This window comes from Rana temporaria, chromosome 4 (assembly GCF_905171775.1).
Source record: "Rana temporaria chromosome 4, aRanTem1.1, whole genome shotgun sequence".
NCBI lineage: Eukaryota > Metazoa > Chordata > Amphibia > Anura > Ranidae > Rana > Rana temporaria.
Genome location: NC_053492.1, coordinates 332,451,535 through 332,475,473, shown reverse-complemented (window position 1 = coordinate 332,475,473; position 23,939 = coordinate 332,451,535). Strand labels below are relative to the sequence as shown.

The 23,939-nt window shown below is 48.7% G+C and overlaps 2 protein-coding genes across 4 annotated transcripts in view; one reads left to right on the top strand and one right to left on the bottom strand.

Moving 5' to 3' along the window:
* ARID4B (AT-rich interaction domain 4B) overlaps window positions 1–23,939 on the bottom strand; it is an 897,525-nt gene that overhangs the window by 671,010 nt on the left and 202,576 nt on the right. The gene's annotated exons all lie outside the window — the stretch shown is intronic.
* Window positions 18,787–23,120, top strand: LOC120937472. Of its 2 annotated transcripts, none has more exons than XR_005748724.1 (2): window positions 18,787–19,037; window positions 22,742–23,120. XR_005748724.1 is itself a non-coding variant. In XM_040350733.1 (2 exons), the coding sequence occupies exons 1-2, from the start codon at window positions 21,245–21,247 to the stop codon at window positions 22,971–22,973; spliced, it is 741 nt and encodes a 246-aa protein (XP_040206667.1). In that variant the 5' UTR covers window positions 21,200–21,244; the 3' UTR covers window positions 22,974–23,120. The 2 variants fall into 2 exon arrangements, 1 of the variants encoding a protein (XP_040206667.1); XM_040350733.1 differs by lacking the exon at window positions 18,787–19,037 and adding an exon at window positions 21,200–21,753.

Genomic DNA, 23,939 nt, shown 5'->3' with positions numbered 1-23,939 from the left:
CTGCCATAACGTCGCAGTCCCAATAAAAATCGCAGATCGCCGACATTTCTAGTAAAAAAAAAAAAATAATAATAATTCTGTCCCCTATTTTGTAGGCGCTATAACTTTTGCGCTTATTGCGATTTTTTTTTTTTTTTTTTTACCAAAAATATGTAGAAGAATATGTATCGGCCTAAACTGGGAAAAAAAAAAGTTTTTTTTAAAAAAATTGGCATATTTGTTATAGCAACAAGTAAAAAATATTGTATTTTTTTCAAAATTGTCGCTCTTTTTTGTTTATAGCGCAAAAAAATAAAAACCGCACAGGCGATCAAATACCATCAAAAGAAAGCTCTACTTGTGGGGAAAAAAGGACGATAATTTTGTTTGGGAGCCACGTCGCACGACCGCGCAATTGTCAGTTAAAGCGACGCAGTGCCGGAAGCTGAAATTTCACCTGAGCAGGAGGGGGGTATATGTGCCCAGTAAGCAAGTGGTTAATAGTCCATAACGTACTGAGAGTGCATGGGCTATTATTTCCTTTCCATTACAGAGATTTTCAAAACTAGTGAGAGGTCTACAAAACCTTTCCGGGTCTGGAAGTGCATTAAAAAAATGGGCAAGTTGAAGCGCGTTCCAGAATTTAAGCCCCCACTTCTACCCTCGTTGTTTGGTCATTCTTCTATTGTCACCACTGTCTATTATCCTGTATAAAACTGGAGCATGCATAAATGCATCCCCTTTCATTCCAGGCTGTTGAAAATCATTTCCCTCTACATACTGGTTGGAATTTTCGGATTACCTAGTATTGGGTATAACGGGCGAGGTTACCGGGCTATCCCCAACATGGAGAATAGCTGCGCGCAAATTTTTCGATGTATTTCCCACCACCGGGTGTTCTTCATCTCTCTAGGTTAATATCGGAGTAGCACCATGGAGTTTCCACTTAGGGCCCCGTACACAAGCGACCAAACAATGTTATGCTGAAAACTGGGTCTGCGGGCCCAGTTTCAGCAGACATGTTGGTCGGTGTGTGGGCGCGAGCGGGCGGCCGAATTCCAGCAAACATTTGCCCGCCGGGCCTTTTCCCAGCGGACAAATATTCCTGGACGTGGTTTTAAAACCGTCCGCCTGGAATCCTGCCCGCACGGACATGTAAGGTCGTCAGTACAGACCTACCGTACATGTCCAGGCGCCCGCCGTCCCTCGCATGCGTCGAATGACTTCGACGCATGCGTGGAAGCCTTTAAATGGCAGGCCCGCCCACGTCTCCGCGTCATCGCCGCGTCATCGTCGCGGCGACGACGCGGACACGCCCCGCGTAATGTTTACGCGCGGACTTCTGTACGATGGTGTGTACAACCATCGTACAGAAGCCCTCTGGCAGACATGTACGGTGAAAACGGTCCGACGGACCGCTTTCACCGTACATGTTTGTTCGTGTGTACCCGGCCTAAGTCGAATCTGTGACTGAGATTGTTCTATCTGGACCCATATTTTAAACTCCTTATGCTTAATCCAATCTATAACTCTGTTAAGATGTGCCGCCTGATAATATTTCCTTAGGTCTGGGACTGCTAAACCTCCTTGTGCTTTAATAAAAGTCAGTTGTTTACGCTTTATCCTGGGATGTTTGTGTGCCAATATGAACTCAAATATAATCTTCTGGCATTGTTTAAAAAAACTTAGCGGGATATAAATTGGCAAAGCTTGAAATAGGTATAGGAATTTGGGGGAGAATGTTAATTTTTATGATGTCACCATCGCCCACAACCCATGTATGGTATCCTGGGTTCCATTTATCCAGAGACAATTTTAACCTTCTGTAGTAGAGGTAAAAATGTAACTTGAAAATCCTTGCATACGTTCATTGGAATGATATGTACCCAAGTATGTTAGGGCAACATCTGTCCACTTAAATTTAATTTTTTTCTTTAGTTCTACTATTGAGGTTTGTGCGAGGTTTAACCGCCATTGCTTCAGACTTGTTAAAATTGATGCGCAAATTTGAGATCACACTATATCGATCAAATTCCCTCATCAATTCCGGTATTGTGAACACTGGATTACTAAGTGTAAAATAGCTATCGTCTGCATATGCAGATATTTTATACTGCCTATCCTTTATCTGTATTCCTACTTTGTCTTGGTTCAAATCGAACCATACATAGAAAGGGTTCCAGCGACAGGGCAAAAAGTAATGGGAGGACAAGGGCATCCCTGCCTTGTCCCATTTGATATATCAAAAGGTTTCTGAAAGTATTCCCATTGACCCTTAGGCCCCATAAACAACGGGAGTATTTATCCGCGGATACGGTCCAGCAGACCGTTTCCGCGGATAAATCCTCTCGAGGATTTCAGCAGATTTTAATGCGATGGAGTGTACTCACCATCGCATTGAAATCCGTGCCGAAATCCTCTGGCGATGACGTGTCGCGCCGTCGCCGCGATTATGACGCGGCGACGCTGTCATATAAGGAATTCCACGCATGCGTTGAATCATTGCGACGCATGCGGGGGAATCCCTTCGACGGATGGATTCGTGAGTCCTGTACAGACCAGCGGATCCATCCGTTGGGATGGATTCCAGCAGATGGATTGTTCTGCATGTCAGGCGAATATCCCGATCTGCTGGAATCCATCCCAGGGGAGATATATCCGCGGATAAAGATCCGCTGGCGTGTACACACCATAGGATCTATCCGCTGAAACCCATTTGCTGGGATTTTTCTGCGGATGGATTCTATGGTGTGTATGGGGCCTTACTCGGGCCGATGGACATGAATAGATGGCCGATATCCATTGTAATAATTTATTCCCCAAACCAATGTATTGCAACACCGCTTGCATATATTCCCAATTCGCCCTGTCGAAGGCTTTTTCGGCATCCGTGTTCAAAAATACCGCTTGCATCTTAGTTGTATTCACAGTCTGAAGTAAGTTAATTGCTTTGGTGGTGGTATCCCAGGCCTCGCGTTCAGGGATAAATCCCACCTGATCCAGGTGTATAAGATCTGGCATATACATCTGAATCCTGTTCGCTAGAATCTTTGCAAATGTTTTAAGATCCTGATTTAAAAGGGAAATTGGGCGATAACTTCCACAGAGAGCTGGATCTTTCCCCTCTTTTGGAATCAACGCAATGTATGCTAATAAAGTTTATTTTGTTAACACTGCTGTGGACCCCAATGCATTAAATAATTTTGTCATATAATCCAGTAAAAAGGGAAGGAATGTTCTATAATATTATACTGTGAGGCCATCTGGCCCTGGTGCTTTCCCCAATTTCATTGCTCCTATCGCTTCCTCTACCTCTTTTTTAGTAATAGGTTCCTCTAGTTTTTCCTTAACTCCCTCCGGCAGTCTGGGCATTTTTGATTCCCGAAGATAATGTTCTATCTGGTCTACTCTTAGTGGGTTTTTCTGAAGATTATATAGAGCATGGTAATATTTCTAGAATTCTTTAGCTATAACTTGTGGCTTAATGGATCACTAAAGGATTTTTTTTTTTTGCTAAATAGCTTCCTTTACCTTACTGCAGTACTGGTTTCATGTCCTCATTGTTCGTTTTTGCTTTGAAGTTGCTGTAATTCTGCTGTGATCTTCACACTTCCTGCTTGTCTGGCTCCTTATGAAAAATCTCATGGCAGCTTTTCACTGTGGTCCAAGCTGTGTGTCTAAAACTCCTCAGAACCATCAGATTCATTTTAAAACAAAACACTGCCCTGGATTTGTTTGTTTTTGTTCTGTGGGTCTCTTTACTTCACAGAAACATGAAACCAGTTTAAAAACGAAAGTGAAACTGCAGGTACATTATATGATTGAATTTAATCTATTTTTAATCATTTTTAAAAGGAATCAGTTAACTTTTATGTCTCTATAGCCTGTAAACAGTCATTTCAGCAAAAAACATTGCTGTATATCCGCTTTTGCTTTATAAGAAAGAATATCTGATTTCTATCCTTTTTCTGGTAATATCTTTCTTAACTGCTGTGGATCCTGTCAGTTTATGATTCCTCTCCAGCTTGGTTAATTCTTCCAAAAGTCTTTTAAGTCGTTTTGTCCTTTCTCTTTTAAGCCTGGTCCCATGTTTTATTAATACCCCCCTGATTACCGCCTTGTGTGCCTCCCATATTACTCCTGGGTTACAATCAGGGGTGTCATTACTCTCAAAGTACCAGTTTATCTCCTTGATGACATCATCCAGAACCTCTTTTTATTGTAGTAAGCTCTCATTCAATCTCCAATTGTTAGTTCTATTTTTAGAAAAATCTTGTAAATCATATGACAAAAAAAATAGGTGCATGATCTGACCATGTGATAGAACCAATTTTAGAGTCCTTCACTGAATGTAATTGGGCATGCGCAGGGGCGACTCTAGGGGGGGGCAGAGGGGGCCCTGACCCCCCCAACATTATGCTGTGCATTTTTTTTTGCATTTTTGTATTTTGCTCGGGCCGCGGCTGAGGGTAACAGTCTCTCCTGAGAGGGAGAGCATCCCCAGTCAGCTCTGCGGGGCATTCCTCCCCCCTCTGCTCGCTGACACTGCATAATGCGAGCTCTCACACAACCACAGCCGCCCGACCTGCTACTTCCCCTGCATCCTCATTGGCACGGAGAAGAGCGAGTTGCAGAAAGGACTCCATGAGCACTGTGGGGGAGGGGGGGCCCAAGCCTTCATCTCAGTTACTGAAAAAACAGACTGATTTCTCCCATCCTTAGGACAGGAGAACCAGCCTGTAAATCCCGAGAGTGGTGACTGCAAGCTGAGCCGAGTGTCAGTCTATGACACTCTTTTACAGCCCAGAGAGTCCAGTGAACAAACAGTGATTATCACTAGTGGCTATACAGCAACCACTAGTGATAATCATAAGAGAATCTGCTCATTAATGGTTCAAATCTCAGCCAGTTCCTGCTGAACCAACTGAGATTTAAACTGTCTATGGCTGGTCTTAGCTCTTAGGCAGCCCATACATTGATCACTTTTTTTCATTCAACTATTAGGTTGAATGAAAAAAAAAAAAAGAAATGATCCAATTCCCCCATCTACACATTATAGGTGGACAGGGGAATCCTCCCAGTGTGGACCAGTGCTGGAATAACCAGAGTTGCTGTCCTGTCCCGGCTATTCACAGCGTTGGTCTCTGTCTCCATGGCAGCGGCGGCAGCACATTGGAACCCAGTGCTGGTTACTTTATGGGGCTGATGTACAGGAGGGCCAGTACAATTTGTTGTTAGGGATGGGCTGGGCATGTTCAAAATTCCACATGCCAGAGCCTGCCAGGAAGCCCACACTGCACAGCGCTAATCACAGGCAGTGAGACATTACACGGTCCGCTGCTGCACATATTAGGAAATGTCTCACTGCCTGTGATTAGCACTGTGGAGTGTTGGCTTCCTGGCGGGATCAGGCATGTGGGATTTCAAACACACCCGAGCCCATCTCTATTGGTTGTAGACAGTTGAGCTCCCTGCAGGTTGCTTAGCAGCAGTGGAGCCTTCTCTGACATGCTGATCGGGATGCAATCCAGGTGATGCTCCCAGTCAAATCCTAGTGTTAAATATCAGAGATTTTATTGATCAAAGCCCACACTTTACAGGCATAGAGTCCACACGGCTGTGGAACATACGTTTGATTATATATATATATATATATATATATATATATATATATATATATATATATATATATATATATATATATATTGTGAGGGGTTAGCTCGGTAGCGGGGTGTGTGACCCCTTGGATGGGTTCACCACACACTGAACTTATACAGACTGGCAATCAGAAACGGTTGAAAACAAAGTTTCTGGTTTATTTTCCTTCTTGCTGGAAAACAATTGCAAGTATCCAAACAGCATAAACAAAATCAAAACATAAAATAAACTCTAGCCACTCTGGGCGTCTACCTTCCACACAGGAACCTATCTATGAAGTCTAACACAGCCTACCGCTGGATAGACAGTGCTGCTCATACAGCACAAACAATAGTCTTTGGACTTTTATCACACAGAAAAGTCAATGGTCTCCTCACCTCATCAGGAGACTGTCTGGCACTGCTTCTCCTGTTCACACAGCCTTAGGAGTGATGCAGCCAATTAGTAGTTATCTTCTGGGCTACTTTATAGAGGTCCTTAATTGCCTCACTCTGAACAGCTGGAGTCTTCCAACGGCCCTTAGCCTTCCTGGCTATTTCTGGCAGCCGACGCCTAATAATGATTGGTGTATTGTCTAACAAGGCAGAAACGTATGTCCCAGCAGTGACAACACCCACAGATTTACCTGACTTCCTGTCACAATATATATATATATGTGGTTGTACTCTTGATGCTAATAAATACTGGCCGCGATTCAGATACATTGTAGTATCTTTGAGAAGGGGTAACGCATCTCCTATGCGCTACGCCGACGTAACATTGAGAGGCAAGTACTGTATTCAGAAAGCACTTGCTCCCAAAGTTACGTTGGCGTATCGTAAATGGGCTGGCGTAAGCCTGCGTAATTCAAAGTAGCAAGGCAGTGGGCGTGTTGTATTGTAATGAAGCGTGACCCCATGTAAATGCATGTCCGATCGAACGGCGCATGCTCAAAATCACGTCGAAAATACTCCCTAAGATACGTCGGCTCAATGCTTTGTCGACATGAACGTAACCTACGCCCAGCCCCATTCACGTACGACTTACGCAAACAACGTAAAATACGACGCTGTTCCGACGTTCATACCTTAACATGACTTACCCCTGCTTTATGAGGGGTAAACTTACGACGGACATATGCCTTACGTAAACGGCGTAGATAAATCAGACGGGCGCAAGTACGTTTCTGAATCGGTGTATCTAGGTAATTTGCATATTCGACGCGTAAATCTACAGAGGCGCCCCTAGCGGCCAGCGTAAATATGCACCCAAGATACGACGGCGTAAGAGACTTACGTCGGTCGTATCTTGGCAAAATTAAGGCATAACTGCCTTTATGAATCAGTGCATAGATACGACGGCGTTCATTTGGACTTACGACGGCGTATCTGGAGATACGCCGTCGTGAGTTCTTTCTGAATCCAGGCCACTGTGTTTATTAGATCTGACTGGGAGCATTACCTGGATCACAACCTGATCAGCATGTCAACAGAGAAGATTATACAGCATTACTGCTGCTAGGTGACCAGCTGGGGACTCAGCTCTCTATAACCAATAGTGCCAGCCTTACCCTGCATGCACCCATAATGTCACCAGCCGCTGCCAAGGAGACAGATGCCAGACCAGCGCTGTCAATAGCAGGGACGGGACAGCTGGGGAACCTCACAGGGGCAGAACACCAGGCCCCGGTGGCAAGACAACCTTTGCAACCCTGAAAGTTCTCCCACTGTTTTGGACCCTTATATTTTCTTGGTGTGCTGGTGACATATATCTCTTGTTTTCTGCCACCCTGGGGGGCCCCAGTATAGTAGGAAGGGAGCTCACTGCAGAACATGTGAAAGGGCCCATTGTGGGATCGTACTAAATGGCCCCAGGAGAAATATATATACATATATATATATATATATATATATATATAAATATATATAATTGCATTTTATAGTTGGCCCCCCTACTTTTGTCCCTGTCCCCCCATGTGCCCCCCCTAAATATGAAAGCTGGAGACGCCACTGGGCATGCGGAATCAAAAATAAATCTATTCGGGTATATGATTTATGAGGGGAGGAGAAGAATGTATAATCCCTTTCTTTAGGATGAAGCAATCTCCATATATCAATTAGTTGATTTTTATGTAAAGTTTGCATAATACATTTTCGAGCATTATAGGTAATAGATGACAATCCTGAAGATGTGTCTTCTTTTATATCTAGGGGAACATTCAAATCCCCCCCCCAGAATCAGACACCCTTCCGTAAATTCCATAAGAATCCCCAAAGTCTTATTCAGAAAAAACGCTTGATTCTTGTTAGGGGCATATATAGTAGCTAGTGTAGTCTTTATGTTACCGATTTCCCCATTCACAAATAGGAAACGTCCTTCACTATTGTGTCTGGAGATCCACAAAGATCTGCCCCGGCGCAGCGTATCAGAGATACGCTACGCCGCCGTAACTTACTTGTGTTATCTTCGAATCCTTAAAGATTTTGCGCCGTAAGTTACGGCGGCGTAGTCTATCTCTGGCGGCGGAATTCAAATTGGCGACTAGGGGGCGTGTTTCATTTAAATAAAGCGCGTCCCCGCACCGAATGAACTGCGCATGCGCCGTCCCTAAATTTTCCGACGTGCATTGCGCTAAATGACGTCGCTAGGTAGTCATTTTTTTTTAACATAGATGTGAATTACGTCCATCCTGATTCACGGACGACTTACGCAAAAAAAAAAAAATCCAATTAAATGCGGGAACGACGACCATACTTAACATGGCAAGTCTAACTATATGCTGCAAAACACCAGCTTTAACTATACGCCGGAAAAAGCCGATTAGAGACGACGTAAAAGAATGCGACGGCCGTGCGTACGTTTGTGGATCGTCGGAAATAGCTAATTTGCATACCCGATGCGGAAAACGACGTGAACTCCACCCAGCGGACGCCGAAGTATTGCATCTAAGTTCCGAAGGCGTACGAAGCCGTACGCCTGTCGGATCTAACCCAGATGCCGTCGTATCTTGGTTTGAGGATTCAAACTAAAGATACGACGCAGGAAATTTGAAAGTACGCCGGCGTATCAGTAGATACGCCGGCGTACTCTCTCTGTGGATCTGCCCCTTTGTGTTTCCATGGTACTCTCTCTGCCAACATAATAGACACACCTTTTGATTTTGCTGTTTGATTTGTGGAGTGATAAATTGTAGGGAACCCTCTGCTTTTTAGATTCGGGACTCTATCATCCCTGAAGTGTGTCTCCTGGATGAATGCTATGTCAATTCCCATTCGCTGTAGATCCTGAAGCAGGATCTTCCTTTTCTAGGGTATATTTAACCCCTTGGCATTTAATGATAATATCTCTAAGGATTCCATTCTGTCTCTCGGGTTGTCCAGAAAAGGAGAGGAGAGAGAAAAAAAAAGGCTTCTATATATATGTATACATATGTATACATGCGTGGCGAAAAAAATAAAATAAAAAAAAATATTTACCCCCCCCCCCCTTTCATATTCCTCTCACCTCCTTATTGTGACCATGTTGTCTCAGTGTACATATCACTAAGACTGTGTCTATAGTCTGTCTATAATGTGTTATTGCAATAGCTATACAAGTTTATACATAGGTATCTACATAGGTACTGTATGTACATATATGTGTGTGTCCCCAAAAAAAAAAAAAGTTTCAGTTCCCCCTATGAGGGGCCCTTTTTGGATCTCAAAATTATTGGGTGCTACAAATGTTTGCTATTTTATCAGTTGGTTATTAAGTCTTACCGACTTACCAACTTCTGAAGGCTACCCTTTTTATGTGTCTTATGTGTCTATATGTGTCTATTTGTGCCTATATGTGTATATGCATATCTTGGGCCAGGTTCACATAGAGATACAATGGTGTATCTCGAGATGCGCGGCATAAGTGTAAATGTGCGCCGTCGTATCTATGCGCCGTACCCACAGAAGCAGATACGCCCGGAAATAGGCTTCATCTGTCCGACGTAACTGTCCTCCGCCGGCGGAACTTAGGCGCATATTTAGGCTGGGCGCATCTTTCGTTCCCATTGATTTCCTATTCAATTATGCAAATGAGGGAGATATGCCGATTCTCATGCGTACGTTTGGCCGGCGCAGGCTATGAGCGGTGCGCGTAAGATGTACGCCCGGCCTAAAGTTACCCCTCATAAAAGCAGGGGTAACTTTGCACCAGACTTGCACAGGTCAGCTGGAGAGCAGCAACAGCAGCGTTACAGACGACCTGAGCAACAACACTTGCAGGACAACACATCTGTGTGCCAACATGCCAGGGGCAGCCGTGGTCATAGCACTACTGCGTCTACGGGCACGTAGGAGGAGGAGGAGGGCACGGGAGAGGATATACCGAACGTGCATGGACATCTTTGGCATCGGGGATTCGGAGGTGTATCGCATGTTCAGATTCGACACTGATGCCATCCTGGAAATAGCCAGAACCCTGCAGGATGACATCACCAGCAAGACACACCGCTCACATGCAGTGCAGCCACTGGTCAAGGTAATGGCAACACTGCATTTCCTGGCCAGTGGATCTTTTCAAAGAACAAGTGGAGCTGTGGCTGGTTTGTCACAATCCACCATGAGCAGATGTGTGCACCAGGTTGTCCCTGCAATCCTCAGACGCATGTCCCACCACATCTTCAGACGCACCCAGGAGCATCAGCGGAATAAGGCAATGGCAGATTTCTACAGAATTGCCAGATTCCCACGCACCATCGGGGGGGGCCATTGATTGCACACATGTGGCACTACAGCCCCCCTGTGAGACAGAGCACATATCCGCAATCGTAGGCACTGGCATTCCATCAACGTACAGGTGATAGCCGATGCCCAATGCCTCATATGGCACGTCCGTGCCAAACACCCAGGGTCCAGCCATGACAGCTTCATATACCGTCAAAGCGACATCCCAACAGAATTTGAACAGAACGTGTATGGGGACAGCTGGTTGGTGAGTGACATGAGTGTCAGGCATGACTGCCCCCCCCCCCCCCCATAATGCAGACATCACAAGGGACACATGCACGACTAACATATTCCTGTCTTTTCCCTTCCAGGTGACTCTGCATATGCACTTGGACCCCATCTCATGACTCCATAACGGAATCCTGAAACCAGAGGAGAGAGACAATACAATGAAGCACACGCACGTACCCGTGCAGTGGTGGAACGCACCTTTGGCCTCCTGAAGTATCGTTTCCGATGCCTGGATAAGTCTGGGGGGACCCTGTTGTATTCCCCAAACTTTGTGTGCCAGATCATCGGGGCATGTTGCATTCTGCACAACTTCGCCATGAGAAGGGGCCTGCAGATTGACCTACGTGAGGACCTGACCCCTGAACCAGACAATCCCCCCCAAACCGAGGGTCCCCCGTCTGCTGAGGGAAGAGCAGTCAGGAGATGCCTCACAGTAGGCTTATTTTCACATTAAACACACACATTCATCATGGCACAATGAGAATGCACGCATGCACACCACTGTGGTCCCTAGCACACACACCCCACAACCCCATTAAATTGGATTAGACCGAAGTACACCGCACGGTACTTGGGAGCAGCAACGCCACGTCAAGGCTCCAATTATGTTGCTCTATATTAATAAAAAAATAAATAATAAGACTCATATCATGAGTATAAGAATAAAATAATAAGACTCATATCATGAGTATAAGAATAAAATAATAAGACTCATATCATGAGTATAAGAATTAAATAATAAGACTCATATCATGAGTATAATAAGTAAATAATAAGACTCATATCGAGTATAATAAGTAAATAATAGAACTGGCAATCATTTGCCCTGACGTGGACTACGCCTAGTGCCAAGGCTCCTGACCCTCTGTTGCCTGGGGGCAGCCGCGGGTGGGTCATTGGGAGGAGGAACATCCCCGGTCTCTCCCTGGCTGCCTGGCTTCCCTCCAAAGCCACGGCTATGCGTGTGAGGACCGCATTTGTTTGAGTCCCCACCGCCTCAATGGCAGCTGTATTGGCCTGTATGGCCACTGCCAGGCTCCTCACCTCTGCCACAAGGCCTGAATTTGTGGCCTCCAGGTCCCTCACGCAGGTCACTAATGCTGTGCTGTTTACACTGATCTCCTGCACACTTTCTATGATGGCGGCAGTGTAAGCAGCCTGGGTCTGCTCCAAGGAGGCCAGGCTGGCTGCCAACCAACATGGTGGGTCTGCCTGAACTGGTCCCTCGACAAAGTGGCTTCTAAGGTCTCTGGATCACCCCTCGTCTTGCTAGTAGCCTTCCTGGGTGCAGGTGTGGCTTGGGGCCGACTGTATGGGGATGCCCTTGAGGGTACTTCCCTTATGGAGGAGGAGGAGGGGCTTCCCAAAATGGTGGAGGCCCATGGGGGGCTATCCCCTATGGAGGTGGAGGTATGGGAGGGTCCTGGGATGGTGGTCTCGTCCCCAAAGTAAATTCCATCCTCAAGATCCCCGTGCTCCTCCTCTACTTCCTCTAAAGGAGAGGTATGGACACTGTCCTCATGGGATGGGGTTGGTTGCCCAGCAGCCGAGGATGGGCCCGCTTCATCCTGCACATCTGTGGATGACACAAAACATTCACATGTTGGTGGACCCACACACTTGTCACATGTACCCTCCCCCCCCCACACACATGCTACACACCAGATAAGAGATAAAACACACTCACCTGTCCTCAAGGGCTGATCAACAGACTCAAATCCCTCCAGGCCCTCCACCTGCTCCCTCTCCAAGCACCTGGCTATGACCTGCTCATCAGGTGTCAGTGTGATATTCAGGGCTGGTCCACCTCCGGTGCCCCTTCTGTGCCTCTTCATCTTGGCCCCCTTCTCCTTCACGAGACGCCGCAGGTCGTTTATTTTCTTGGCGATCTTGTCTGGGATCCGTTCCACATGGCCAAGGGCACTGACCTGCGTTGCAATCTCAGCCAATATCTCCTCCTTACGGACCTTGCTGGTCGTGCCACTCTCCGATCCGTGGAGGTACTTGTTGTACCTTGACATGGCATCAGTTATTATCGCCTTCTCCTCTTTTGAAATTTTTTTAAGCCTTCTTTCCTTAGGCACTGCTTCAGACATGTTTATCAAATAAGAAGACAAAAGTAGCCACACCAAACCAACCAAAGCTGCTGGTGTACTTTTGCGCTCGACGGGCGCATGTCTGGGCGTATTTATACCCTGGGGCGTAAACGGTGGGCCGGCTTATCTCAGGGGATATGATAGGCGTAGTTGTGCGCATGCGCAGAGGGACGCGGGACATGCTATCACGTGACGGAGCATGCGCCGTTCGTTCGGCCCTTCATTTGCATGGGGTCACGCTTCATTTAAATGGATTACGCCCACTTCCTTCCCACTTTGAATTACGTTGGCTTACGCCGTCTAATTTAAGTTACGCCGGCGCAACGCAGTGCACATTTGCTTCCAGAATATGCTGCTTGCCTCTCGAAGCTTCGTCGGCGTAGTGCATCTTCGATACGCTACGCCGGCATAAAGATGCGCCGAGGTACGTGAATCTAGCCCCTTGTTTTTATCTTGTGTTTATGTAAAAAAAAAAGAAAAAGGGGGAGAGAGAAAAATCCCTTTCTCTCCCTTTCCCCTTTGTGTCTAACTCCCCCCCCTCTTTCCCGATCGTATTCAATCATGACCATGATATACAATTGTATATCAATCCATATATATAAGGGCAAACCCTAGTGGATTACACAGCATTTGCAACATTTACACAAATTTACCCACTAGCCAAAGACAAACAAAAACCTCTCCCCCACCCCCCGCCCCCATCTACCTCCCATCTTCCTCCCAAACCCCCACCCCACCACACATGTCTCTATACATCTATACCTATGTACGCTCTACCGCTTGAGAGGTTCTTTAAAAAAAAATACTATAATAACAAAAAAAAAATACAAATAGGAATACAAAAATACAAATAAAAAATACAAATAAATAAATAACATTAGATGAGCATAACCTCTCCAATACCTATTTACCACACTTAACTCCGAAAAAAAAGGAACCATCAGTAGGTATATTCACATTACGCAAACAACAAAAAAAAGGGAGATTCTTTACAAAAAGCTGTACCTTGATCGAGTGAATGATTGACTGTTTTCTTTCCTCTTCTATCCTCCCACACTTCCCCCAAACCCCCCCCCCACCCTGTCCCAAGAAAAAAAAAGGGGGGTTATCGTCCCAATTCCCTTTCAAAGGGTTCATCGACTTTTCCCATTCTGTTAATTTATTTATTGGGGGTTTTGACTCGTAGCAAAGTCATGTTTCCTTCAGGTAAACTCAGCCCCCATTCTTCGCCTATGGTGCCAACATAAAAGAATAGAAGAGAGCAGAAAAGGGGCTAAAAAATAAAAAATCAATCTATTTTTTATTTCCCGCTGGTGGATCCAAGATTCTGGGCCATATTCTGAGAGAAGTTACGATGGAGTATCTCAGGATACTCCATCGTATCTCTCTTTTTTGGCCCGTGTATCTATGCGACTGATTCTTAGAATCATTTTCGCATAGATACACTTAAGATCCGCCATGTGTAAGTCACTTACACTGTCGGATCTTAAATGTAATTACGCCGCCCGCCGCTAGATGGCATTTACGTGAAGGTCTCATTTGTTTATGCAAATGAGCCTGCTACGCCGATTCCCGAACGATTTCGCGTAGCGTACCCGTCGCTAACGTCGTTTGCGTAAGCGGAAACTTACTCCTGCTATATGAGGAGTACGTTTCCGCATGTCTCACGTAGGCCATGTTACGGATAGCGTCGGGTCCGCGTCGTGTTTTTCCGTCGGCTACGTCGTTTCCCTAAGTCGTTCTTGAATACGACTTTACGTCAATGACGCACACGTCGGCGTCATTGATGTTTTCCGCGGAGAACTGGAGCATGCACACTGGGCTTTTTTAAGCCCGGCGCATGCGCAGTTACTTAGAATCGGGGGCGCGCTTAATTTGAATAGAAGCCGCCCCCTTGAAGATACGCGTGGCTACGCCGGGCCATTTACACTCCGCCGCCCCAAACTACGGAGCAAGTGTTTGGGGAATACAGCCCGCGGACATTTAGAGAGAATATGGGCCTCTGTCCTTTTCCCTCTGTCCTTTCCTGCGCAGTCTATTTAGATAATTGTAATATTAAAATTTTCTTACTTTGCCTTTGAGAGTCCAGGGGTTTCCTACGGTTGCCCAAGGTACATTGCACCCAATTTGGAACCAAGATTGGGGTCACCTCTAAGAACTGAAAAAGCTCTGGTAACTCTGTCGGCACCCTAAGGCCTAGTACACACGAGAGGATTTATCCGCGGAAACGGTCCGGAGGTCCGTTTCCACGGATAAATCCTCTGGCGGATTTTGATCTCATGGTTGTACTAACCATGAGATCAAAATCCCAGCGGAATTCCGTCCGCGGTGACGTGTCGCGCCATCGCCACGATGATGACGTGCGCGACGCTGTGATAGAAGGACTTCCACGCATGCGTCGAATCATTACGACGCATGCAGGGGATGGATTCGGACGGATTGATCCGGTGAGTCTGTACAGACCAGCGGATCAATCCATTGGACTGGATTCCAGCGGATCGATTTCTTAGCATGTCAAGAAATTTTGATCCGCTGGAAATCCATACCAGGGGAAAAAAATCAGCGGAAAATGATCCGCTGGATCGTACACACCAGGGGATCTATCCGCTGAAACCGGTCCCCGGATCAATTCCAGCGGATCGATCCTCTCGTGTGTACGGGGCCTAAGAGTGTAAGTGGATGAGCCCTTTCGGAATGTAACTGTTAGTGGGTAACCCCACCTATAAGTGAACCCCTGGTCTCTAGCTCGATCAAGTATGGATTTCAAACATGCCCTCCGCTGCAATGTAGCCCGTGATAAATCTGGCAGGATTTTAATATGCGCTTCCTCATGGACAATGTCCCCGATATTCCAGGCAGCCCTAAGAATTGTTTCTTTTTGTTGATATTTATATATCCGCCATATTATATCTCTTGGTCTGGTAGGATCTTGTGATTTAGGGCCTAAAGCTCTGTGTATTCTGTCCATTACCAAATCAGTAGTGACTACTTTTAAAATGCTTTTAAATATCACCCTTACTTTCCTCTCCAAATCTTCCTGCTCTTCTGACTCTGTCTCAGGGCCCCTGGGAGCTCCTGTCCTCAAGCATTTTGACCTATCGGTTAGGCGTCTATCGGTTCAATTTTAAAGCAAGTTCAAATTTTTTTGACCGAAGGTTAAAGAACCTATGGGGCCTACACACGGTTTGGACTGATGAAAACAGTCCTTCAGATAGTTCTCCTCTGGCGATCCTATCGTGTGTATGCGGCCTAAGAGGCGTTTCTCTTTTATACTCTAGCTCCTGCTGGATTTTGCTTCTAATCCCCTTGTGGAGGCTTCCAATTGTGAATGGACATTTTATGGTTACACAATCACATTGCTAGAATCTTTTTATATGGGCTATAAACTGAAGAACTTATGAATAAATGGTTGTGGAACAAATCATCTGAGTTTGCATTATTTCTTAGGGGAAAATTTGCTTTGATACAAGAGTGCTTTGGATTACAAACATGTTTCTGGAACGAATTATGCTCGCAATCCAAGGTTTTGCTGTACTTCACCAATTCGAGCAGATGCTCACGAAAGCCCTGAAACACAAGTCTGATACCATCACTGATAAACTAACCCCGTGAGATTTGGAAACTGGGTCGGCGCACTTTAGAGCTTAACCACCGGGTAGATAATCTGGAAATCCTCACAAGCAACCACACAGAGGCGCTTGAGGACTTTGAAAACAGGGTAAGACACTCTAACCTACAAACCCGCAGTATACCTGAGATGGTAACAAACCTCCAATCTACCATTACCACGCTCTTTCAAGAACTGTCAGCATCAATATCAATTGAGCACCTTGAGATGGATAGAATACACAGAACCCCGACGCCATATCCTGGGGATGGTCCCCTTTCCCGCAACATTGAGGTGAAGCAACACTTCTTTCGCACTAAAAAGTTGCAGCTGACAGCGTCCCATCAAAAGGAGACTTGACTTTCAAGATCACTGCTATCAAATCTTTAATGGCCTTTCACAGCTCACTTTGGCAAAAAAAAGAAAAAAGAGCCTTGACGTTCCATTTGCAGATACTGCAACAGCATCGTATTACCTACCACTGGGGCTTCCCCTTCTCGGTTCGTTTTTCCTATAAGGGTTCCTCCAATCTTTGCAAGCATATGGAGGACCTACAATCCACCCTTTAGGACCTCCAACTGGTGCCTTCAGATGTCATCACGAAAAGTTCCCATCCTCATTCAGCATCCTGCTCTCCTAGAGAACTGCAAACAACCCCTGGAAGAAGGCTCAATATAATTAACAATCAAAGCCAATTTATTTTAACAGCACCTGAAGTTTCTGTAGACTGACTGTGTGGGATTCCTTCCTACTATGTCACCTCTCTTCTCCCGCTATCCCAGTGGGCCAACATGAGACCTCTGCACCTTAAAGCGGAGTTCCAGGCTTTTTATGTTTATTAAAAGTCAGCAGCTACAAAAAGTGTAGCTGCTGACTTTTGATAAACAGACTTACCTGCTCCACGGTCCAGCGATGCGGCCGCCCGGAGTGTCGCTCCTCTCCCCCCTTCTCCGCCGATGCATCCATTCACACTGTGGGCACCCAGCCGTGACAGCTTTCGGCTTCACGGCCGGGCACGCACTGCTGCACTCCATGAGTGGACAGGCGCTCTCCTGGGACCTGTCACATGTTCCAGGAGATCGCCTAGAGGGAGGGGCTGCCTAAGGCAAGAGGAGGAGTCAACTAGGTGGCCCGTAGGTGGAAGTAGGAAATGGGACAGGAAGTCCCACTCCTACCGAAGCCCCCACTCCCCCCCCCAAAAAAAATTACATGTCAAATGTGGCATGTAAGGGGGTAAGGAGTGCTTAAAGCAGAAGTTCCACTTTTGGGTGGAACTCTGCTTTAATAACTATATCCTACTCCTGTATATTTTCATTGCTGGATATTGTCCTATCTGCTCATGAAGTAATCCTTGATACACCTTTTTTTTTATCTTTGTGAAACTTATTGAGATATTTATAGACACCAGGAGTTCCCGCTTTTAACTTTTCCCTTGACAATCTGGAATATGCGCTATGTAAAACTTTTTGTTTCCCCACCTCCTTATTGCTAGTAGACTACCTAGGTCCAAAGTTTGGGCCGTTTACTGCCTGGGTCCCTCTGTTGTATTCTGAAGCAGCCATTCCTGCTCTGACCTCTTACTAAAGTTTTTTGTCCATGTACCATTTTTGGTTGTTTGTATTATTCATACAGCTTCTACTTTCCTATTGTCAAGTGAGGCACGGAGCCAACTGCAAGTAAGCGTAGGGCCGGCATGACAGGGTTAACAGAACCCTGGTAGCTGGGGGGGAGGAGGAGCAGGAGCGGTGGGAGGGGAGTTTACATATATCTCCCACCATCCAGTTTCCCGGGCAGACAGGCGTGGGGGAGCAAAGTTGCACGGTCTGTACAGCCTGCAACTGGGATTTTTCTGCACAGCAAGCGTTGGGACACAGGTAGGGGCGGCGAGATGGCAGGGATTGAGGCCCTGTTTGCACAGCTTAGGGCCGAGGCGGCGGTGCGGGGGGAGGACTGGCTGCAGCGTCAGCTGGGGACACTTCTCCCTCAGAACGGGGCAGCAAGCGGCGCGGTGCCGTCGGGGCCTAACCACACGGGCCAGGACAATAGTCAGAGCGGTGGGGAAGCAGCGCTATCGGGGCCCAGTCACACCGGCCGGGGGACCGCGCGGTCGCGCTCGTCGCGCCCCCCCCGCAGATATTCACCCAGCCCATCGTCAGCAGCGGTCGGAAGGCGGCAGGAACAGGGCCCCATCGGGCCCCCCCGCGAAGCGTGCGGCGGCGGCGGCTACAGGGGTCATTGAAGGCCCGGCAGGGGGGACCAGAAGCACCCAAGGACAGAGGGGGGGACGGCCGGGGGGCTCAGGTGCGGCGGCCGTGCCCGCCCGACGTGTGGAGCAGGTGGAGGCGGGCCCGGTCAGCAGGCCTCGGCGAGAGGGATCCCAGATTACGGTGGCTAGCCCCTCAGCTGCTGCGGCTAGCCACTTGCAGGAGGACCAGACGGCGAGGGGGAGAAGTCAAGAGGAAGACCGCAACAGAGTTACGCCTGGCAGGAAAGCGCCGGCAAAATCCGCTCACGGGTCCAGGGCCCGCAGGGAGAGCGAATCCGGCCCTGGGCCTTCGGCCGCCGGGACCGAGCTGCCCGGGGGGTCATCATCGGGGGAAGAGGGGTTGTGCGAGGACCAGTCGGATGGGGAGCTGTCCGGTTCGGAGGAGGAGGTCGTGCCCAGGACGGTGCCTACAGCAAGGGATTCCAGACGATCGGCTGATGGGATTGCTTCCACGCAGCCCGGTAAGTCCTTTTCCACATTTGTTTCAAATTCACGGTGTGATGATGTGATTGTTGGGGGCCGGGTGGGGGGGGCCCGGGATAGGTTGGTGGTGCCTGCGGTGTCTGGGGGCAGTGCGACATCTTCCTAGGTTACGGACGCACAGGTGGGGAATCCTGGGGTGGATGCGGGGTTGCAGAGATTTTTGTCGGGGCTAGAGGCGTTGGTTAGCCAGCTAAAAGGGGGGGACAGACCCCCCGCGGGCCCGACCGCGGCTTGGGGGCCGGGAGGGGGGGGGGCTGCGGCGGCTGCGGCAGCTGCCCCAACGGCGGTAGTGGTGACTGAGAAGGAGGCGAATGGGGGTGGCTTGGGGTCAGGACCGGCGGCGCAGACGGCAGGGACTGCCGAGCCGGCAGGGGCCGCAGGCAAGAAGCGGGATTTGGTGCGGTTAGCGGATGAAGCAAAGGGGCAAGTGTACACTTGTTATGATGCGCCGCTGGGGGCACATTTGAAACAAGAGGTTCGGGAAAAAATCTGGAAGAGCGAATATGTGGAGATATTCGCTTTGTTACCGTTGGAGAAATTCAACTTGGATAGGGTGAAGCCAGAGGACTCCAAAAAGGAGGACGAGGAAAAGCGGAGGTATCGGCTCATACCTCGCACGTTTGCGAATTGGTCGCAGGCTTATTCTATTTTGGCCAGCGTGATTGGCGAGAAGAACCCCGAACACTGTTCGGCGCTCTTCAGCTACCAGGAGGCGATTAGCGAGGCCTATCGTTGTTATGGGGGCACGGGTTGGCTTCGTTATGACGAGCAATTTAGGCAACGTCGGGCGATTAGGCCGGACATTCGGTGGGACGCGAAGGACATTAGCCTTTGGATGCGGCTTATGACGGCTCCGAGGACATCGGCTCCGTTTTTTCAGGGGGGGGGGGCGGCGGGGCCTCTTCCCTGGGACAGTCGGCCGGAAAGAAAAAGGGGGTTTGTTGGCAGTTTAACGAGGGAAACTGCAAATTCGGAGGGGCGTGCCGGTACAAGCATGAGTGCTCCGGGTGTGGGGGTAATCACCCCTCTTCCCGCTGCTTCAAGCAGGGCAAGGGCCGTTCCGGAGATCCTTCTGGCAAGAGGGAGCACGCCGGTGATGGTGAAAAGGATGCTGCCGTTTCTCGGTAGGTATCCGGACAGGGCGGCTGCCCAGCTCCTGGAGGAGGGTTTTACAGTTGGTTTTCGTATCCCTGCTAATTTGACCGTGATTCCGCCAATGTCCAAAAATTTACGTTCAGCTAGGCAACACTCGGAAGTGGTTTCCGAGAAGCTCCGTAAGGAGGTCGGGCTGGGCCGAATGGGTGGCCCGTTTGAGTCCCCTCCGTTAGCAGGCCTGGTGGTTTCCCCGTTGGGGGTGGTACCGAAGAAAGAACCAAACAAGTTCAGGCTCATACACCACCTCTCCTTCCCAAAAGGGGGGTCGGTGAACGATGCGATTAATGCGGAGGATTGTTCAGTGTGCTACACTTCGTTCGACGCGGCGGTGAGTTGGGTTAGGCGGTACGGCCGGGGGGCGTTGATGGCCAAGTCAGACATCGAGGCGGCTTTCCGGCTGTTGTCAGTGCACCCGGACAGCTTTCGGTTGTTGGGGTGTCACTGGGAGGGCGAATTCTATGTGGACAAGTGCCTGCCCATGGGTTGCTCAGTGTCCTGCGCATTATTCGAACAGTTCAGTTCTTTCTTGGAGTGGGTGGTACGAGACGTGGCGGGGGTGGATTCGGTTATCCATTATCTGGATGACTTTCTCTGCATTGGACCGGCGGGGTCAAAGGTTTGCGCGGTCTTGTTGGCCACGCTGGAGCACATAGCGGAGCGTTTTGGGGTGCCACTGGCGCCCGACAAAACGGAGGGGCCTAGGTCGGTCATTCAGTTCTTGGGCATAGTTATCGATTCCGAGGCTATGGAATGCAGGCTGCCGGCGGACAAGTTGGAGGGCCTCAAGGCGGAGGTCAGGGGGATGATTGGCATGCGTAAGGTACAACTGAGAGCGCTGCAGTCGCTCTTGGGGAAGCTCAACTTTGCCTGCAGGATCCTCCCGATGGGGAGAATTTTTTGTCGGCGTCTGTCGGCCAGCACGGCGGGGGTTAGGTTGCCTGACCACTATGTAAGGCTGGTGAAGGAACACAGGGAGGACCTGTGGGTCTGGCACTCTTTTTTAGAGGCCTTTAACGGAAGGGCCTTGTGGATGTCTGGCCCGGTCAGCAATTTTGACCTAGAGCTGTACACAGACGCGGCCGGGGGATCAGGCTTTGGGGCCTTTTTTCAAGGACAGTGGAGTGCGGGCCCCTGGCCTCAGTCCTGGCTGTCTGCGGGTTTTACAAAAAATTTGGTGCTGCTGGAGCTGTTTCCAGTGGTGCTGGCGGTTGAGTTGTGGGGCACGTCTTTCCGGGATCGGAAGGTGCGCTTCCATGGGGATAACCTGGGGGTCGTGCAGGTGATAAATCGCGTGACCGCGTCTTCTCCCCCAGTGATTCGGCTCCTGAGACACTTGGTACTTCGGTGTCTGCAGCTGAATGTGTTTGTTTATGCGGTGCATTTACCGGGGGTTGAAAATGTCGTGGCTGATGCTTTGTCTCGGTTCCAGTGGGACAGGTTCCGGGAGTTGGTGCCGGAAGCAGAGGAGCGAGGGGTCCCCTGTCCGGAGTGGCTGTGGCAGATTCCATTGGAATCATCTCCACCTGGATTAAAAAATCGGTGAGTGCGGGTACGTGGGCGGCCTATGAAAAAGTATGGGTAGAATGGAGTAGCTTGGTAATGGAATCTGAGGTGCACCTTTCGGGACCGGAGGTGAGGACATTGGTGTGGTACTTTTTGTCCAGAAATATCGAGGCAGGAGTGTCTCAGTCGGTATTGGATAAGAAGTTGGCCGGTTTGGCGTTTTTATTCAAGTGGCAGGGGTTGCCAGATTTTACAAAGGATTTCTGGGTGCGCCAGGCTCTGAAAGGGTACAGGAAGCAAGGGCGGCGGCTGGACACGCGCCGCCCGGTGTCTTTCGACATTTTAAAAGGGTTGATGGATAGGATGGGTACAGTGGGGTCGTCCGGTTTTGAAGTTACGTTGTTTCGCGCGGCATTCGCGCTGGCATTTTTCGGGGCGTTTAGGATAGGCGAGCTGGTGAGCCCGTCGAAAATGGTACAAGGGGGCATGGGGGCATCGGACCTTAGTTGGGCCCCGGAGGGGGTCACGTTGTGGCTCAGAAGGTCCAAGACGGACCAGAGTGGCAAGGGCAGAGCGGTCCAGGTGTTCCCGATCGAAGGATCGGAACTTTGCCCAGTGGGGCTGGTCCGGAAATATCTGGACATCCGCCCGGCGGTTGGGGGCACTTTTTTGGTACACGAAAATGGGGCCCCGCTGTCGAGATATCAGTTTGTGGCGGTGTTTAGGAAGTGTCTGGGGGAATTGGGCCTGGTTGCAAAGGAATTCTCGGCTCATTCATTTAGGATTGGGGCTGCTACGGAGGCGGCAAGGAATGGACTAGGGGAGGACGCAATAAAGAGGATAGGAAGGTGGGAATCGAGGAGGTTTCGTTCATATGTTAGGCCGCAGCTGGTGGCAAATTTGTGTTGAGGGATTGGGAGATGATGTTGGGATAAGGGGAAATGAGTTGGATGACTGTTTTGAAACGTGGGTGTCGCTGTATTGGGGGATGTGTTAGTTATTGTTGTTGCTTACTGTCTTTCAGGTACTGGACCTTTGTTGGTCTGGATTTTGGGCCACTCTTACGTGGTTCGGGGGGAAAAACGGGCGGAGGCACGCCCGACCGGTTGGCAACTGGGGATTTCGAGACAGGAGGCGAGGGTACGGTGGTTGGGGGTCCCCGGGATGTTATGGAGCAGAGTTGTGCCGGAGGTATACAAATGGGCACGTTTGGACAGACCTCCGGAGGTGCTAGTGATTCATGCTGGGGGCAATGATCTTGGGGTGAGATCTATGCTGGAGATAGCGCGGGATATTAAATTCGATTTTCAGCGGCTCCGGTTGTCTTTCCCGGAGACGGTAGTGGTGTGGTCGGACATGGTGGCTAGGACATCGTGGAGGATGGCGAGGTCGGTAGACGCGGTGAATCGTGCGCGCAGGAAGCTCAACAGGAATGTGGGGCGTTTTGTGCTAAGGAACGGGGGGCTGGTGGTTCGGCACCCGGAATTGGAGGTTGACCCTAGGCGTTACCTCAGGAGTGATGGTGTTCACCTCACGGACGTGGGGATTGACATGTGGGCGTTGCGCCTAGAGGAGGGGGTACAACAAGCAATGAGGGTGTGGAGGTGCGCCCGAAGGTAAGGTGTTACCTTCGGGTGCTGGTGGCGGGTGTTTTTCGGACTTTGCAGGAGAAGATATTACCCCAAAGATGGACACCAGTACCCAGTGGTGGATGGTTTTTGAAGGGGTTTCTAGTTCCCAGTCTACTAATGTAGCTGGAAGGTTGGTGAATTGGGGGCACTGTGGTCAACGGTCGTCTTTGAGCCAGTTTCGGCTTGAGGCCTATGACCAGAGGTTAGGACACCGCAGTGCCAAATAAAGAGTTACAAGTTTAAAAAGTTAAAGTGTGAACAAGTTTAGTGGTTAGTGGGTCCTGCAAAGTCCAACACCATTTAGGAGAGGTATTATCTCAGGAATTTTACGTGTTTGTTGTTATGTTATTGGTTATTTATTATTTAAAGAGTATTTAAAATAAAGGAGGCTGCTACGGCCAGTTTTTACTCCAACATTAAGTGGTGGTCTCATTATTTATTAAGGGGGTTAATGTGGGGTATTAACTGTAAAAGGGTCTTAGCGGTCAGGGTGTATTCTGGTATACCATAGTCATGACTCTACTATATGGCTATAGGTGTCTATCCATTTTATTGCCTACAGTAATTCTAATTAATGGGATCTGATTTCTA

Bases quoted from the DNA above. Each gene is read 5' to 3' on its own strand.
- LOC120937472 (XM_040350733.1), top strand. From the start codon at position 21,245: ATGTCTGGCCCGGTCAGCAATTTTGACCTAGAGCTGTACACAGACGCG. The intron at 21,754-22,741 runs GTGAGTGCGGGT...ACTGTCTTTCAG, and splicing joins CCACCTGGATTAAAAAATCG to GTACTGGACCTTTGTTGGTC.